Source organism: Lipotes vexillifer, unplaced genomic scaffold, assembly GCF_000442215.2.
Source record: "Lipotes vexillifer unplaced genomic scaffold, Lipotes_vexillifer_v1.1 scaffold496, whole genome shotgun sequence".
Classification (NCBI taxonomy): Eukaryota; Metazoa; Chordata; class Mammalia; order Artiodactyla; family Lipotidae; genus Lipotes; species Lipotes vexillifer.
The window spans coordinates 441,415-460,782 of record NW_006786690.1 but is presented as its reverse complement, the minus strand read 5'-3'; the positions used below and the strand labels follow the sequence as shown (position 1 = coordinate 460,782).

The window sequence follows — 19,368 nt, the reverse complement described above, 5'->3', positions numbered from 1 at the left end:
CTATGAGTGTGACCTGGTGTGGTTCTTTGTGTCCAAGAAGGGTGTTCCTTTCCCACCTCTTCCCCTCCCATCCTTCCTCCGTGTTGGTCACCACGGGGTTCCTTCTGGAAAGTGAATCTGACTCTGTTATTACCCTGCTCAAAACCCTTCAGTGGCTTCCATGGCCCAAGGTTTGGAATCCTAGCCCGAGGGCAATGGCAGACAAGACCCCCTGCCTACCTTGTCATCTTCATCTTTAGCCACTCCTTTTTCACTCCTATCACACCTACTTAATTGTAACTCTCTGCACGGTCCCATTTACTGCCTCTGAGCTACTTAATTCTGTCAAGTCTGGAATGCCCCTCTCTTGCTTGCTTCTTTCTTGCTAGCAAACTTTCACTCCCTTTTCAGGTCTCCGATGGTGAAGCAACACCTCCACTGAGAAGACTTCCCCCTGCCCAATTGAGTTAAGACCCTCCCCTGTTCTCCTATGTCTTCTGCCTGTGCCTGTCCCCTTCACCCTCACTATCATTAAATTGTGAGATTTCTGAGAACAGGTACTGTACTGAATTACTGTGTCTCCCATTCTGATGGATTGGGAGGCTCTGAAGGGACCTTGGTCCTCCTGTCTTCGGAGGAAAGTTTTGGATGTAGTGCCCAGAGTGACCACTAGAGGGAGAATGGACACCACTGCAAAACCATGCAGGGTGTGTGTGTGTGTGTGTGTGTGTGTGTGTGTGTGTGTGTGTGTGTGTGTGTGTGTGTGTGGTGTAATGGATGTGGATGGCCGGGTAGAACGGAGGCTTTGATACTGTACCTGGGAGAGAACTCCTGGAGTGGATAGTGGGTCCACCCAGCTCAAAACTGGAGCAGTGGGATCCAGAATAGACTCATCCCAATAGGTCCTGGGGCACCGAGATTTTTTTCTCTCTGACTTTTCTCCACAACTCAGGGACCATAACCCTTGGTTTTCTGACCCTCCTACCTCTTGCCTCTGACCTTCCAACCATCTTCTTATATGCCTCATCTTTTCCCTCAACCCTCCCATACATAATTATTTGCTCTTGCCTGACTTGGCCTTGCTCTCCCATACCTCTGGACCTTTGCACATGCCATTCCCTCAGTGGGAGATGATCTCACCCTCTGGCTGCTTCATCAAGCAGACTTTTCTTTCACCTCCTCCAAGAAGTCTCCCTTAGCCTCCAGACTGACCTGCCCCTAAGTGTTGTAATTGTTTACTGTTCTGTCCCCTGGACAGGACCAGCCTACAGGAGACATCAGTGGATGTGTGTGAAATTAATAAATGACTTGGCTCTTTTATGAAAACAATCCTCAGCACATATGGGGCTACCCCCACACCCTATCCTCCCTGGCCCTGACTCTGGTTTAGTATTATACTTTCTCATGCTGCTCCATCAAATAAGGCAATGTGACACAGAGGGATGCATAAGACTTTGAAGTCACACAAACCTGCGTTCAAATCCTGACTCTATCATCCAGCTGGATGACCTTGAGCAAGCATTGTAGTCTTTCAGAGTCTTTGTTTCCACTTTTGTAAAACGGGAATAATCATACTTCTGCACTGCCTCATGGCGAGGCTCAAATTAGACGAGGCATGTGAAACATCCAGCATTAGTCAATTAGGTGTCCTCCTCCCCCACCATGAACTTGGAAATAAAATTGCCCTCTGAGTCTTAAGCCAGTAAAATCATGCATCACAGAAGAGAAGAACCAGGTGGGGGAGTGAATGAGGCGAGAGATGGTTTTGTAAATGACTGAAGGGTTTTGTGAACGGTGGAAACTGCAATCAAGGTGACCCGCCTGTAATCTCAGGGAGGCAGGGCGAGGATGTGATTGAAATTGAGAAAACAGAGGCCTAATCAATTGCATTGTGCTCTATCTGAAGGGAACAGAAGGATGCACAGAAAAGGGGGTGCAAGGGAGAATTCATTCGGCTGCACCAGAGGGAGGGACAGGGAACCAGTAGACATAGGGATTCCAGGCTCAGGTGGCTCTGGTCTCTGCTGAGGAGTCATGGGGGCCTGGTGGACTCCAGGTGGCTCACTGCCCTGCTGGGCCTCCATTTAAACTAAATGGACATCCAGGTGCCAGGCAGAGCCCCTTTGGGCAGACAGGAATAGTCTGGTCCCAGGAAAAGACTCTAGATACTGAGAGCACTGATTTTGGAGTCAGAGGACCTGGTTCAAGCCCCTGCTCTGCCATTATGTCCTATAATCTATTTACTTCACTGCGCTTCAGTTTCCTTATTAGTAAAATCAAGATATAATAGCCCTCACCTTATAGGGCTCTGTGCACTTAGTAGGCTGCATGCACTTAGTAGGATGTCTGGCATAGAGTAAATTATTTGTAAGCGGTAGTGACAAAGACAGCTAACATGTATTGTGCATTTATTTCCATTTCAAAGATGAAGAAATTGAGGCTTGGAGAGATTAATAGCTTGCACTAAATGGCACAGCTAGCAAGTAGTAGAGGCAAGATTCACAATACTACACTACAGCTCCAGAACTGTGCTCTTATCTGCTTACTCCATGGCAGGTGGAAACACTAGGCTTCTGGTTTATACATCAGGCTCTTGTGAGTTTGGTTGGCCAGAGACCATGGCCTTCTGGAAGCCTTGGCCCCTGAGAGTAGGAATGTATAGAGCTAAGGCTCCCACTCCTGTGACCACTTCTCTAAGCAGCCACTTGGCCTCTACCCATCTTATCGCTCCTGTTCAGCCATCCCCAGCACAGGGCTGAGCACAGGGAATGCTCCATCTGCACTGGCCACCTCATCCACTTTCCTTTAACTCACTCAGCTTGGGGGGTTTCCAGGGACTCCTTCTACCAATATTTCGAGAGAGAAGGATCACCCAGACATCCACCTGGGACAGATAGGATCTTTTCCCAAGGCCCAGAGGCAGCAAGGTCTGGTAGAAAGATCATGGGCCTTGGTGTGAGACCTGGGTTCAAATCCCAGCTCTGTCACGTATATCTGTGTGACCTTGGTACATCATGTAACCCCTGGGCCTCAGTTTCCTCATCTGTAAATGGGGGAGGGGGCTAATCACAGAACCAGATTCAGGAATGGGTTAAATGAAAAGATGGATGTAAACACACCTGGCATTCAGCTGACACTTAATAAATGAGTTATTATTACTATTATTTCTCCCCAGTCTGACTGTGAACTCTTCTAGGACAGGGACAGGTCTTGTTCATTTCTGTGTTTCCAGGGTCCTGCCTAGCAAAGGGCCCTTCACAGAGTCAATGCTTAGTCATTGTCTGCCAAGCATAGCAGTGATTCCCAGCCCTCAGCCTCTTTCCCCTGGCCATTCCCTTAATAAGTCAGGGGTCAACAACTTCCTAATGGGAGAGGTGGGAATCCTTATTCCCTGTTTGTCTTTTTTTTTTTTTTGCGGTACGCGGGCCTCTCACTGTTGTGGCCTCTCCCGTTGCGGAGCACAGGCTCCGGACGCGCAGGCTCAGCGGCCATGGCTCACGGGCCCAGCTGCTCCGCGGCATGTGGGATCTTCCCAGACCGGGGCACGAACCCGCGTCCCCTGCATCCGCAGGCGGACTCTCAACCACTGCGCCACCAGGGAAGCCCTCCCTGTTCATCTTGTTTCCACCCGGAGGCACATCAGCTGTTGGAGTCTCTCAAAGGGGGAGCCGGGCGCGGGGGAACAAATCTTCATTGCAGGGTACATGGCAGGCTGTTAAGCACCCCCCTCCCTGTCCACTACATGCCAGTAGGAGCCCCCAGTCATTGTGACTAACAAAACTGCCTCCAAACCTCTCCAGAAGCCCCCTGGGGGCACAGTTGCCCCAAGTGAAATCCAATGAGCTAGACTCTCAGGCCTCTCCCCACCCACCCCTTGTCCCTTCTGGGGAGCTGCAGAGGGTCCACTGCGGTCTTCCCCCTGCCCCACTGGGGGAGGCCTGAGGGTCTTCTGTGGTGCCTGTGATGAACAGTAAATCTGCTGAAATCAAGTAAAGAATTAGCAAAACCACTGCATGCAGATTGAAAGCCACATCAGTAATGAAGGAGATGTTTTGATCTGCAGTTACCTGTCTTCTATATCCATCTCTCCACTCGCCCTAAACTCACATGGGGATGAACTTCAGGACTTTGGGGTATCCTAGAACACACCTTGGGTGCCCTGTGCTTAGTAGGCATTAGGGCGCTCTCTTACCTCCCCTGCCTCCCAGTGGCCAAAGCAACCCCACTCACCTCCCACCGACCACCATCCCTCCCACAGGAAGGGATTTTCACGGCTCAAGGATTCACACTGTCACTTTTCTTATTTACAAAATCAGTAAACACACACATGATTCAGAGAGGGGATGAGCCCCAGCAACACTCTCCTTCACCCTGGGCTTGGACCTCAGTCCTGGACTACAGAATCCACCCAGCGGGAAAGGGATCCGGCAAAGTCTTTCCCTCTCTTTGTAACTCACAGACATGAGAGAATTGAGTAGGAGGTGAATTCTGGGGGCCAGGACCAGGGTGGGATGACAGGGTAGGAAAGCAGGGACAGGAGATAAGTGAGGGAAAGGATATACAGTTTTATAAATAACTAGACAAGATCTGAGCATTTCTTTTGTGGGGGGAGTGCAGACAGGAAGACTAGAGGCATGCAGGGGCAGAAGTGGGAAAGGGAGAAATAGAGCTTGGGGCCAGAATTGGTGAGGGATTATCTCCGAGCCTTGATTTGCCTCATCTTTAAAATGAATGGGTTGCCCTAGATGACGCCAAAAGCAACTTGCTTGCTCTGACATGCTAGGACTCTATAGGGTTCTAGGCCTGCGGGGCTTTGGGACTAGAGCCCTGGCAACTGGGAGGGCTGGTGTGCACCCCCAGAGAGGTGGTTGATGCCCGAACAGGCTATGTCTCATCCCCAGGCTGGTACTGGGGTTCTGTGGAGGTGAAGTAATCCTCCAGGAAGGACTGCAGGTACTCGAAGGTAGGCCTTTCCTCCGGGTCCAGACGCCAGGTGTGTTCCATGACCTCGTACAGGGATGCTGGGCAGCCTGGGGGGCACGGCATGTGGTAGCCATGCTCCACCTGTTCCAGCACTTCCCGTTTATTCATGCCTGGAGGGTGGGGCTCTGTCAGTCAGGGGGCTTAGCCCCTCCTGAAGAGGCAACCAGGAAGAAGCCCTTCCCATGAGCACCCTTCCACCTCCCCACCTCCCAGCAAACCTGCGTAGGGGACTCGGCCCTTGGTGATGAGTTCAGTGAGCAGGATCCCAAAGGACCACACATCTGACTTGATGGTGAATCTGCCAAAGAGGGCAGCCTCTGGGGCTGTCCACTTGATGGGGAACTTGGTCCCTGGGGAGATTGGGGGAGAAGGGAAAGTTAGTGCAGAAATCCCTGGGAACAGCTGGATTAAGAGAATGGCATCTTTAGGACTGGGGACCCTAAGCACAGAGGTCTCTGGGCATAACAGAAAAGACCTGGTACCTAGCCAGCACTTGTTACTGTGTCTAGTATAGTATCGGGCACTTTACAAACATTGTAATAATTCTCATCATAATAATAGCTAACACTTGTATAGCCTTTACCATGTGCCAGGCACCATTTTAAGTGATTTACGTGCATTAATTCAATTAACTTTCATGAAAGCCCTGTGAGTTTTATTATTATTTTTTACTATTACTATTGTTATCCCGATTGTGCAGAAGAGGAAAAGGTGGCACTGAGTAGTTAGTAACTTGCCCAAATCACACAGCTTGTAAGTGTCTAGGATTCATACCCAGGCATCCTGGCTACAGCATTTTCCCTATTACACTCTATGGTCTTTCACTTGAGATTTATAGCAGTGCCTTGCACATAGTAGGTGCTTGATAAATATCTGTTGACTTACTGTTGTCTGAATATTTTCAGTGAGAATTTTATTGTGAGAAAAGACAGTTCCCAGAGAAGTTAGGTGACTTGCCCAAGGCCACATGGTTGGTAAGTGGAGGAGCTGGGTTTGAACCCAGAGTTGCCTCTTACACTACATCAGAGAGGGAATGTCCCGGATGGTCTGCGGGAAGGTGGGGCCCCATGGCAGCCCCTTGGTACACTGGGGAGCTCTTGGAAGGTGGGGTGAGGCAGGGCACCTTGCTGGGGGTTGTATTCATCATCCTCGATGAGACGGGCCAGCCCAAAGTCAGCAATCTTGCACAGCAGCCGCTCCCCCACAAGGATGTTGGCTGCCCTCAGGTCTCGGTGGATGTAGTTCATGCGCTCCATGTAGGCCATGCCCTCAGCTACCTGGGGGCGAAGGTATAGAGAGATGGGAACACCGAGGTTTGCATGAGGGATCATTTGAAAAACCCACTTTCCAGACTGGGGCTCAAAGAGAGGGGCAGTGCCCTGCCTCAGGTCGCACAGATGATCCAGGGGCTGGGGCTGCACTTCCAGAGGTAGGCTAGGCATTTGAGGACACAGGGATTTGTGGAAAATAATAGGAGGGGCTCTGAGAGATAAAGGCTGTTGTCCCAGTTCACCTGTGCTGCCATGTCCACCAGTTGGGGCAGCCTCAAACCCCGGCCCTCCTGGTCCTTGAGGAACTCCAGCAAGCTACCTGGGGAGGAGAACTCAAAAAATCAGCGTCAAGACGCTACTCGCAGCTCCAGGCTTGCCTTCTCTCGCTTGGCCTCGCCCCTCTCCATGACTCCTCTCACATAGTTTCACCCTACCCCTTGCTCCCAGGCCTCTCACCCTAGATCCGCCCCCAATCAGGATTTTGCCAGGTGCCTCAACCCCTCACAGATCTCACCCAGGCCCTACTCTCACAGACACCCTGATTCTGCGCACCTCTCGTTTCTTCTCTTCCTCCATCCTCCGTAGACAAGCCCCACTAAGACTCTGCACCAGATCCTTCCTCATCACAGATCCCGCCTTCACTCGCCCAAGCTCCACCCACCAGCTGACCACCCACGAGGCTCCGCCCCCAGGTAAAGGCTCCGCCCCCAGCCCGGGCCCGCACTGTCTAACTTGGCCCCGCCCCCACCCCAGCACTTCTGTGTTTTCACTCATTCCGGCCCCACACTCGGACCCTGCCCATTGTTCCTCGCCCCATCCCAAGTCGCCACCCAAGTTCCTCCCCCAGAGACACGCACCTTAACTTCGCCCCAAATCCCGCCCTCCCAGACTCCGCATCATGACCCCATCCCTCACCGTGGCACAGGAATTCTGTCACGATGTAGATGGGCTCCTGCGACACCACTGCGTACAGCTGCACCAGCTTGTCATGGCGCAGCAGCTTCATGATCTGCGCCTCCGCCAGGAAGGCCTTCGGGGACATGGTGCCCGGCTTCAGCGTCTTCACCGCCACCTTCGTGCTGCCGTTCCACATGCCTGTCGGGCGGAAAGGCTTGTCAGGACCGGCTCGCCGCCGTCCCAAAGCCCTCGCCCCTGCCTCGGGCCCTGGACCCCGCTCCCAGGACCTCCGTACCCAGCCACACATCCCCGAAGCAGCCGGTACCCAGCCGCCGCTCGAGCGCGATGGAGCTGCGGCTGATCTCCCAGGCGTCCTTGGCCAGGCCCAGCGTCTGCGGCTTCACGGTGGTGCAGGCCGCTGTGAGCAGGTGGCACAGCCCATCGTTCACCTCTGGGCAGTGGGGGATTGGGAGGTTGGAGGTCAAAGGCAGACCAGAATGGCCCACACATTCTTCACCCCACCCCAGCCCCCAAGATCAGTTATAAGGAACTAGGACATAGCTGAGGTCACAGGCCAGGGCAGAAGGCAACCTGGTCCACTGAGTAGGTGAACATGTTGGTGCCCGGGGAAGGAGGTGGCACCAGAGGGAGAGATGATCCCTGAAAGGATTGGGGGCCTTCGCACAAGAGGTGGCCTCCAGCTGGGCCTGACAGGTAGAAATGGATTTGGGAATTCCAGACAAAGGTGTGGACATGAAGCCCTCACCCTTCCACAGACCTATCCTTGGCCTAACCAACCAAAGCAGAAACCAGGCATGGATGCTAACCTTCCCCTCAACCCCACAGCCCATCCTCCAAATCAGGTCCACTCAGTCTCCTACCCAGCTCAGACATTAGAGGGCATCCTTTGGCCATGGACAGCTTCATGCCTCAGTTTCCTCTGGAAACCTACAGAGCAGGATTTGGGCTGGGAGCCCGGATATTTGGGTTCCAGTTCTGGTCCAGCCACTACTGCTTTGGGAGCCCCTTATCTGGGCCTCAGTCTCAGCGGATTGGTTCAGGAATCTGAAGCACACGCCAGCCTTGAGGGCTGTCCTCACCAAGGTAGTGCTGCACCAGCTCCTGTACCGAGTCGAACTGAGCCCTCGTGGTGATATAGTAGCCACCTGTGTCCAGCTTGCGGATCTTGTAATGCTTCACGTGATCGCCTCTGGCCTGGTCCCAATCCCGGATGGACAGGGAGTAGGCGCCTGTGGGCAAGGGTCACCTTTGGGCCAGCTTTCCTCGTCATCCCCAGTCTGGGAGGCCCAAAAGGCTGGGGACTCTGAGGTTGGATGGCCACATCCCCTGAACCCAGTCCCAGTTTTAGCTCTGCCCCTCCAACCCTGTCCCAGTCATGGCCCTGTCCCAAGCCCCACCCCACTGCTCCTAGCCTCCCCCTAATGGCTAGGCTTCCCTGTTATATGGTCAGTGGCACAGCCCCACCTTTGGTGGTCTCGCTCTCTCGAATGAGAAAGGCCCCCCGGGGGTTCCCCAGGGAGAGCAGCTGCCTCTCTGCGTCCTTCCTCCCGATCTTTCCAAAGTACCACCTGTTGGGAGGGCAGGCAAGAGTCAGATACACCCAGTTCAACCCCCAACTCAGCCTCCTGGGAAAAGTCACCTCACTAGCCAAGATTCAACCTGATTAGGAGGATCACAGAGAAGGCGAATGTCGAATGCCTGGTACACAGAAGGTGCCCAATAAAGGTTAGACTTCCCTCCACTCTCTGGGTTTCTCTTGAATTTAAATTGCTAGAACCCCGGTCATCAGTGACCTCATCAGGGTCCATCTCACTACCGCTTCTTCCATAGGCTCATTTACAGATGAGGAACTTGAGGCACAGAGAGGGGAACTGACCTGCCCACAGGGTTGGCTGATGAGCTCTACCTGAAATCCTTTGCCACCCACCCTACTTCTTTCCCCACCATCGCAGGCAGTCGCTCAGATTCCTCTCCCTGCACACATCTCAAACCCTTTCCTCATTTGTCGTCCAGAACGACACCCCTTCCTGCTTCTCTTCCCCTCCTTTTTTTTTCCCCCTCAGCCGCACCTCGTGGCTTGTGGGATCTTAATTCCCTGACCGGAGATTGAACCCGAGCCACGACAGCGAAAGCGCCGAGCCCTAACCACTGGACTGACAGGGAACTCCCTCTTCCCCTCTTTTTGACTGCTCCTGCTCAGCTCTGACTGCTGCTTTTCCTCCACTCTCTTAAATCTGGATGTTGTTCTAAGTCTCCACTTCAACCTCAGACCTCAAGCATCCCTGCTGTCTCTTGGATATTCTTCCTGGGACTGAACTGTAGCCTGAAACCAACTGTGAGAGTACACTGGGAGAGTCGAGGTGACCGTAGGTGTCATAGAAGACTCAGATGTCATTTGATCACTAAATTGGCCTGTGGCCATCTTGGGCTGAATTAAAAGGAGCATAGTTTTCAAATCAAGGGAGGTGGCAGTCTCAGTGAACTCTGGGACTGTCAATCCATACCTGGGTACTATGCACAGTTTGGGGAAGAGGGGAAGGCACTGGCGAATAGCGTGTCCAGGAGGACAGGCAGGGTGGGAAAGGAGAAACCGTTGAAGCACTATGCAGACAGAACACATTCCCAAGTTTTATCAGTGCTCTGCCCCCCCTCACACCCATGACCTTAGCCGCTTCCTTAATAATTGACACAATCATAACGGCACGTATTTTGTGTCAGGCTCTGCTGTCATACATATACGTATTCAGTTAATTCTTACAACAACACTGTGAAGTAGGTACTATTATTAACCATTAGGCAGACGAGAAAATTGAAATGCCTAGTGGTTAAGCAACTTACCCACTGCCACTCGACTCTTAAGCTGTGCTGCCAGAATAGGAACGCAAGCTGTCTGCTCTAGGGCATGCGCTCTTACCGCGACACTGTTCTTAACCATGACACTGCCTGGAGTGCCTCTCTGAACTTCACAACACTGCCGCCGAGATGTGGACCCCCAAACCTCTCATCTTCCGCTTCATCACCTCGCCTCTCCTCCATGCCTCCTACCACCCTCTCCAGATGACGGCCTCATCCCATTTGAGCTCAGGACCCCGTTCACTCCCATCTGCTCAAGGACACCTCTCCCCCACCGACCAGCCCCCATCTGCAGCCTCTCCATCCCACCACCAGCCTCTACATATGCCCACATTTCTTCCTTCCCCAAAGGAAACCGTTCTAAGCTCTATCCTGCCATCAACATTCTGCTATATCTCTCACCTTCCTTCACTTGAAAAAGCACACTTCACACTCGGGTCTCTACTTCCTCACCTCCCACTCCCTCCCAGGCTCTGCTGTCTGGCCTCCACCCCCACTTCACGTGGAGAGATCTCTCACCAAGGTCACCCCCACTGCCAAATCCAGTGGCAGCCTCTGACACTCCCTCTCTTGTTTCCTGAAACCTCCCCTCCACCCTCTTGGCTGTTCTGACTTCGCCTGGCCTGGTTTTCCAACAGCTCTTTCCAAAGTTGGGTCCTAGGGCCAATCTCTTTCTCCCTCCTCTTCCTTCGCTCCCCTGTGCAGCTCTATTTATCATCTCCACTCTGAAGAGTCCTGCCAACCCAGCCCAGGTGTGCCCTCTGCAGGAGCCACAGCAAACAAACTAAGGAGCCTTAGTTCCAATGAGAATAAGATGCCCCTTCCTCTGGGCTAATTCAGGGGCATGGCTTGGCATGGGCTGGGCACCTCGCATACAAAGCACAACCTAATCTAATTGCTGGCCGTCTCTTCCATGTGGGTGTTCCTCTCCACGAATTCAACCTAACAAGCTCGCTCATGTATCTGTACCTGCTCCTGTGTTCCCCACTTTAGCAAATGGCACCCACTCAGTTCCTCAAGAAGGTTTTGGGTCACCCTGGATTCCTCCCACTCCCCATAGCCCAATGGCAAATCAGTCACCAAGTCCTGGTGACTCCCATTCTGCCGTCTCTCCAATCTTTACTTTTCCCATATATGTATGTATACGTGAGGCTAGATAAAGAGTTTTTATGAGCCTCAGTTTCCTCATCTGTAAAATGGGACAATAATAATATCCATAGTGTTACTGTGAGAATTAAACGAATCTAGATAGGTAAAGTATCTGTCACAGTATCTCAATTACATCAAGATACTCCATAAATGATACTTCCCTGATTCCTTAATAGAATTAATTCTAAGTAATGCCCCCTTCCATCTGTTCAGCACCTTACAATTTTTTTTTAAAGTTCATACACTGTTGTTATCTCCAAGAGGCTATATATATATAATGCTTAGCAAATGTAGCCAGACTATCTGGGTTCAAATACCAGCTCCACCTACTTACTAGCCATGTGAACTGGGCAGGATATTTAATTTCTCTGTGCCTCAGTTTCCTCATCTATAAAATAGGATTCTATTAGTTTCTAACTTTGCTAATGCACAGGAAGCACTTTGAATAGTGTCCAGAACACAGTATGTGCTAGATAATATTTACCTACTCTTAGTGTCATCATTATTATCTTTTTTTTTTTTTTGCGGTGCGCGGGCCTCTCACTGCTGTGGCCTCTCGCGTTGCGGAGCACAGGCTCTGGACGCGCAGGCTCAGCAGCCATGGCTCACGGGCCCAGCCGCTCCGTGTCATGTGGGATCCTCCCAGACTGGGGCACGAACCCGTGTCCCTTGCATCGGCAGGCGGACTCCCAACCACTGCGCCACCAGGGAATCCCATCATTATTATCTTTTTATCCTCACAAAGATCTTACAGAATTATAGGTAAGGAGACAGGCTCAGAGTGGAGCTGTGACTTGCCAAGACTTGGCCTTGAGTCTGGACTCCAGGGTCCTGTCTGTAAGGCTGGCCTCCCCACAACCCCTACTTACTCTTCAGCCTGGATGGAGTCCACAGGGGCCACGTAGTTGCTGGGAATGTAGCCAGCTTGTCCAGAGCTGAGGGACCGAGCCTCCCACCAGTCACCCTCGCTGAAGGCACAGAACAGGCGGCGGCGTTGGCAACCCAGCCCCTGAGGCACCATGGGGCCAGGCAGGCTCACACCGAGGATCAGGTGGACACTGGCCCTGCCAACCCCTCACCTTGGGTACACACCCTCCCCAAGGCTTTCGTCTGTTCTGCCCCCAGCCACTGCAGCTGCCCCGGGAGCTTCTCCCTGCTGAAGGAACATGTTTGGGGACATCTGGGCCTCCTGGCTTTCTTTTCTGGCACTTCAGCTGGGCTGGGGTTTGGGCGGGCAGTGGACAGCTAACTAGGTCATTTCTCCATTAAAAAACCCCTCCAATGGCTATATTTCCTTCTTGATAAAATCCAGACTCCTCAAGATGGCTTAAAAAGCCCTGCAGAATCTGTTCCCACCCACCTCTCCAGGATCTGCTCTCTCTGTTCTGCACTTCATACTTTATGGCCCACCTATACTGAACCACTTGGTGGTTTCCAGAAGTCATCATTTAGTTTCATTCTCTCTAGTTTCATTTTCTCTCGCTCTCTCTTCCTTTTTTCTCACCCCTTCTTTCAATGTCTATTCATTTTTCTAGTCTCAGCTTAGAAATCACTTCCAGAAAGCCTGCCCTGATCACTACTACCCTGGAGACCATGGCTGGTATTCTTTCTGTGCCCATAGTTCCTCAGGCTTCCCCTACATAGTAGCAACCACCCCGGCTTGTGATTGTCAAGTATCCCTCCCCAGCTAAGCTAGAGTTTTCTGAGGACAAGGACCAGGTAGGATTCCTCTCTGGGTCCTGCTCCCAGTTTAGGCCGTGTCCTGAGCTGGTGGCCTGATCACTTACATGTTGTTCAGGATGTGGAACTTCTCGCCCTTGGCGAAGGTGAGGTCATCCTCTGTTCGGGCCTCATAGTCATAAAGGGCGATGAACAGGGTCACCCCAGTCCCTGCAGAGTCAGGGCTGCTCATCAGGGGGCACCACAGGGGCTGCACCCCCAGAGTCCTGTTCCACAGCCAGGCACTATGCCTCCCCACTGCTGCAGTGCACTGGATCGCAAAGGTCTTTGGAATCCAGTGGAGTTCTGCTTTGGACATGGATTCAGGACACACACCTTCAAGCCCATCCCTCCCCCCTTGGGGTCTCCCTGGGGAGTCGCTTCTGCTCTCCCCGACCAAGCAGACTTCCCACCGGCATCTGTCATCAGAGTCCTTCTCTCAGACTGGGAACAGAACTATGTCTCCCCCTCAGACTGGGGTTTCTGAGGGTAGGGCTGTACATACTCCCTCAGACTGTGCGCTAAAAGCAGGGCCGTGTCTCCCAAATCATAATGGAGGCTCCTAAGGGCAAGTCCAAGTCTCTCCTTCCCCTAGGTCCTGCCAGGGTCCAGTCAGTGCCTGACTCCAGCCCATTGGACTCACCTGAGATGCCCCTGATGGTGCCCCCATTGAGGAAGGCGGGGCTGGCGGGCTGAGGGGAGAAATTGTTGTAGTTGGGGATATGGGCGAAGGAGGATGCAGGCCAGCCCTGAGTAGGGGCAGGGCCACAGCCGTCTGCAGCCCCGTAGCCCCTGAAGTCCTCTTCCAGGCCACCATCCTCCTTGGGCCCCAGCTCCAACTTCTTGCAGAACACACAGCCCATTCCACGTGCCCTGCTACAGAACGGGGGCATGCTTCACTTGGGGCCCCTGCCAGATATGCCACCCTAGGCACACATGCACGCACGCTTGCACACACACACTCACGCAGGCATGCAGCTTCCTCTCTCAGGCCTGGAGTAGGGGGTGTCCTCCCTAGTGAGGGATAAAGGTGGGGCAGGGCCACCGTTGCGTCCACCCCCCCAGCTGCCTTAGTGTGTGTGGAGAGAGTATGCGTCTCCTCCATGGGGCTGGTTTTCTGCTTCACCATGTTGCTCTGTTCATTTACATATTTTTGCCTCCTAGTGCTTCAATGTGTTGGGTTTCCGTGACTCCGTCAGCGTGCTTGTGTGTGTATCTCTGAGTATTTGTGAGTTTGCTGGTGTGTGTGTGCAGCCTTTTGTGAATGTCTGCGTCTGTGTGTGTATGTTTATTGCATGTGATGACTGTGTGTTCATGTCTGTATGAGTATTACGTATGCATGTGTTTCTGTGTGAGCGTGCATGTGTGTGCCTGTGTGTGTGTGACTGTGCATGCAGGTGTGTGTGTGTGAGTGGGTGCCTCTGTATCTGTGTGTCACAGCTGTGTGCATAGCCCTGAGTGGGAGTATTTGTGCCTGTCTGCGTGTGTGTATCTGTGTGTGTAGGTCTGTGTAAGTAGGTGTGCATGTCTCTGTGGGTATGTGTGTGTCTCTGTGTGTGTGTGTGCATGTCTATGTATCAATGTGTGTTTGTGTGTAAGTGTGTGTGAGGGCTGTGTGCCTGCACCTGGAGCTTCCCTGCAGAGGGGGATCAAGGCCATTTCCTGTCATGGGTCCAGCCTCTGGCCTTTCAAGCTGCCTCATTCCAGCTCCCCCATCTGTTACCTAGCAACAGGGTCCTTGTGGGAGGAGGGGGCTGTGAGGAATTGTGGGGCCCAGAAAGGCCACCCCTACCCCATTTCCTGACCCTGAGAGCCCTCAGTCCCCATTCCTCCCACTCACCCCTCAGGCCCCTACTCCTGGGTCAGTGGGGCTGTGGCATGGTCCTTGGGAGGGGCCAGAGACCTGAAGGCGAGACAGAGGACACGGAAGGTGAAGTTTCTCCCAGTGTTCCTGCAGCCAGATGCCGGCGCCTGTCCTCTCCGGGAAGCCAGGGGGCCCGGGCTCGGCCCTAGCGTGCCTTCTGCCTTCATTTTCCTTCCCACAGCCCCGGCTCACTTATACATCCACCCCCAGACCGGACACGCCACCACACCAGCCCTCTCGCACTCATATCCACCTGACACACCAACACATAGAGTAGCACCCATGGCAGCACACAGTCACACACCAGTACTCACAGCGCACACTTGCATGAGTGTGCTCCCCAGCACTGCCACACACCAACACAACTAACTCTCACACGAGCCCAGGCTCTGACGCATGGTAGCACACACAGGCACACACGCCACAGGCTGCCTCTCAGGCTAACAGACTCGTACACTCACACACTCGTATCTTTGGGTTAGACCCATGTCTCTAATAGGATTTCTGTCAGGCCCTGCTCAGCTCACTACAGGCCTCTGGTCACTGTCTCCTAAAAAACAAGCCCAGCCTCCGGGCGCTGCCTCTGTTCCCACCCTGGGCTGGGTAAACCCTGGCAACCCCAGGACTATATCTGGTAGCTGAGTGCAGGTGGACACCTACCTCCAGAGCTTGTTCTTATCCCCACATCAGGGGAAGGCCCAGGTCAGAAGCCAGAGCCACCAGGGTCCCTTGGGGAACCCCTAAGTGAGCCAAGCCTTTCCTGGTAGCTGTGTCCTCTGAGTGACACGGCAGGCAGGTCATTGAGCAAGGGATCTCCACGCCCCTCCAGAAACTCTGCCATTGCAACACTCAGAGAGGAACTGCTGGGGAGAGGGCTCGGTTTCCTCAGATATGAGATATGAGAGGGTTCACCAACCCAGTGAACCCTGATTTCTCCCAGAGGGGCTCAAGGATCCTTGGGACAGGTGCCCGGTCTTGCTTTTCTCAAATCCCAAGTCCAGTTCCCTTTATGGATAGCCTCCCCCATCTTCTCTATGGGTCCTGCCCCTCCTACCCAGCACTACTCACCTCTTCCAGGAAGCCTTCCTGGATCCACTGGATCCAGGTGCTTAGCTGATGGCTCTGTCACATCAGTGCCCTGACTCCCACTCTAGACCCACCAGCCTGTCTCATGCTCCACTGTAACCATTCTCCCATGTGTGTGTGTGTGTGTGTGTGTGTGTGTGTGTGTGTGTGTGTGTGACACCCATGTGGTGAACTGTGAGGCAGGCTGTGGTTTGAGCCCCAAAATAGGCCCTGTTCACCAAGCCATTGCCGAGATCTTCACCTCAGGACCCCTCCCCTGGGGTGAAGCCACTGTCTGAAGGGCTACAGGGCTGGTTAGACTCAGGGAGAGAATAGATGTGGAGGTGGGGGGCATCTAGAGCTAAGGGAGGGGATTTCAGGCACTGAGGAAACAGATGCGGGTAAGATGAAAACAAAGGTTATAGGGTGAGAATGGAGGTCTTCTCACAGGAAGACACATTGCACATCTGAAACAACACAGAGCCCTACACGCAGGTCCACACGGCCCTCCCAACACCTTCTCAGACGCACACACGTCACCTCAGCTACACGCAGCGCCTCACACAGAGACTCTGAGCTCCTCTGTACAGATTAACAGATGCAGACATCTGTGAATACACACACACCTTCAGCCCTCACCCATCTACACACACACACACACACACACGCACACACGCACACAGCCTCTCCCAAAGAATAGCATATGGAGGATTTATAGCACTTTCTCTGTGCCAGCCACTGCATTCAACGCTTTATATATATTACCTCATTTTATTCTCACGACAACTCTACGAGGTATTATAATTATTGATAAGGCAACTGAGGCACAGAGAGGTTTAGAAACTTGCCCAAGGTCACACAGATGATGTATCCTGGCGTTTGGTTCCAGGATCTGAACCACTTCTCTCCATTGCCTGGTCACAGACACAGATGATTACAGCCATTCCTGCAAGCATGCACAGGTGCACAGAGCCCCCAGAGGGAAACCCAGAGATATATGTAGCTCCCCCATCCCTGAGTTACAGACCCACACAGAGCTCCCCTCTGTAAGAGATACAAACTTATACAACCTCTTGGGTCCCCACTTAGATACAATGCGGCCACTTCCAACAATACACAGGTACCTGTTACCACAATGTTTTCAAATCAGCCTAAGGGGAGCCCAGAATTCTGCATGCCTGGAGTGGAATGCGGGTTCAGAAACTGTCAGCTTCCGAGAAGGAGGCAGAAGGCTCTGTGGGCTTAGGGAGAGCCCTGGCAAGGCAGCGGGGGCAGGGGTGAGGGTATCCTGGTACACTGACTTAAAAGAAAAGGGGGGGAAAAGGGCCCTGATTTGTAGCAGTTGCTGATTTCCATGGTGTAAATATTCCCATCATGGCTGATTTCAAGTTACTGAAGTGACTTCCTGAACGCTGGGCTGGAAAGAGATTCACAGAATCAGCTCCCAAGGCCAGTACCAGCTAGCTAGCTCCAGCATATCACTGCCAGAAAGAAACAAAGAGAAGAGACAAACAGACAGAAATGAGAGGCAGAGAGACAGAGAGGGACAGAGACGGAGAAAGAGAGAGGCAGAGACAGAGAACTAAAGCACTAAAGATAGGAAAAAGAGAAACGGAGCAGGTAGGGTCCTCTCTGCTTGGCATCTGCATGAAAATAGTCCCCCAGGACTCTGTCCTCTCCTAGCTCTGATCTCAACTACCAGCCACCAATTCCTAGGAGGGTAATTTGACTTCCTAAAAGTCTGGGGTGGGGGGGCAATGACTATTAGTTTTAAAATGCTAATTTATTAAACACCTACTCAGTGCCTGACATTGTGCCAAGCAATTCCCACGATTGATCTCATTTAGTGACCCTGTGAGGTAGGTTTTATTTTTACCCCTATTTTACAGATAAAGAAGCTGAGTCACAAAGGTGTTAAATAACTTCCCTAAGATTAGCTACATAGCAAGTAAGGGGAAGCTAAAATGCAGCCCCAATCAATTTAGCTCCAAAGCCCGTCATAAGCAATGTTGTATTTTGAAGTCCTTGTGAAAGCAATAATGTATGTACCTTAATGAGCACCTACAGTGTGCCAGGCCCTGTGCTACATGCCCTGAATTCTCATTACAGCCCAGTGAGGGGAAGTGACCTGCCCAGGGTCTCTCAGGCAATCACTGATTTTCATAGCTCTTAGAATCTGAATCCAGGTCTCTCTTTTCTCAGCGCTGATCTAGGCTGCCTGCTAACACCAGAAAGGCACTAGCTCAGAGAATGGCTACTAGTGTTCTGGTCACTGCAGGGAGTTGAGTCTGTTAATAAACATGCCTCTTGAACATCTGGTTGACAGGAGTTGGCTTCCAAAGTCCGATCTGGATCAAAATCAGTTTGTGGATGTCAGAGCTGAGGTCCAGTCCTGGACCATGTTGTTCCCACCTTCAGCATCTCCCTCTGTGTGGTCTTACCCAGCTCTGGGGCCTTGGGTGAATAATGTGAGCCCTCTGAGCCTCAGTTTTTGCATCTGTACCTTCTGTGCAGTTGTTGGGAAGGCTCTTGCCCAGTGTGGCTGAGTGAGGCTGAGAACCATATGCTAGAATGACCCCAGGGACCATTTATCAGTCTACCTCCCTCTTGTGTGTAGTGGGGAAGTCACTTGCTGGAGGTCAAACAGCCAGACAGGGGATTCAAAGCCAGGATTATTAATTTGGGTCCAGAGTTCTGTTCCCGGCTATGCTCTCCAAAGCCTGAGCAGGAGGTCATGCTGTCCCTGACTGGTGAATGTCATATTTCCTACCCAGCTCCTGGCCAACTGATCACACCACCCCTGCCATACGGCAGCTGGCCACCCAGCAGGGAACCTGCCTCCTTCCCACCCCTACTCCTGGACATAGGAGCCCCAGGCTCACCCATCTTTTTTGAGGTCCATTCTTGCCAACGCCACATCAGGGCTTTGATGTAGACACAGGACGTCCTGTGGGATCTGAAGACAGATTTCGCCTCAAATTCTACCCTGCCTGACAACTAGCTTGAGACATTGGGCAAGTCAGTTCACTTCTCTCTGAGCTGCAGTTTCTTCGTCTAGAAAATAGGAATCTAAATCTCTACCTCATGGGGTTGCTTCTGCGCATCAACTGCAGCCAAGCCCCTGAAAGCACAGGGCACTCAGTAGTTGCTCAGTGAACTTTCACTTCTGTTCCCTTCCCTTGAGGAAGCCCCCTCCGAGGCTGAGGGAGGAGGAGTGGCAAGGCTGAGAAGAAAGAGAAGTGCTCTGGGTGCGGCGGGAGGGCTGAGCTGACCCAGCTGCCTGGGGGATTTCACCAAAAGGGAACTGGGACTGAACAGCAGCAGGAAACCACCATCCAGCAAGAGTTCCGGCTCCTCCTCAGGGCTCTGGGCTGGCCAGGAGCAGGCCCAAGTCTCAGCCCCGCCGCACCCCGTCCCTCGCCAAGGCCTGACACCCCTGATGAAGGCTTCCACCCCTCACTGGGACCCTCCACCCCTCACTGGCTCTAGGTGCCCTTACTGAGCCCCCATCTCCCTCACTGAGGCCCTCGCCTCTCACAGGACCTCCTACCATCTCGCACCATTCCT

General features: G+C 52.7%; 1 protein-coding gene across 3 annotated transcripts; it reads right to left on the bottom strand.

Moving 5' to 3' along the window:
• Positions 1-4,244: 4,244 nt before the first annotated feature.
• On the bottom strand, positions 4,245-15,939 carry FGR (FGR proto-oncogene, Src family tyrosine kinase). Of its 3 annotated transcripts, none has more exons than XM_007459084.1 (13): positions 15,805-15,939; positions 14,713-14,775; positions 13,516-13,748; positions 12,941-13,043; positions 12,023-12,121; positions 8,616-8,719; positions 8,231-8,380; positions 7,426-7,581; positions 7,149-7,328; positions 6,476-6,552; positions 6,086-6,239; positions 5,181-5,312; positions 4,245-5,072 (listed from the first exon to the last, which is right to left on the bottom strand). In XM_007459084.1, the coding sequence occupies exons 3-13, from the start codon at positions 13,733-13,735 to the stop codon at positions 4,864-4,866; spliced, it is 1,584 nt and encodes a 527-aa protein (XP_007459146.1). In that variant the 5' UTR covers positions 13,736-13,748; positions 14,713-14,775; positions 15,805-15,939; the 3' UTR covers positions 4,245-4,863. The 3 variants fall into 3 exon arrangements, with proteins under 3 accessions (XP_007459146.1, XP_007459147.1, XP_007459145.1); XM_007459085.1 differs by lacking the exon at positions 15,805-15,939 and adding an exon at positions 15,397-15,591; XM_007459083.1 differs by lacking the exons at positions 14,713-14,775; positions 15,805-15,939 and having other exon boundaries at positions 4,258-5,072; positions 13,516-13,765.
• Positions 15,940-19,368: the final 3,429 nt, after the last annotated feature.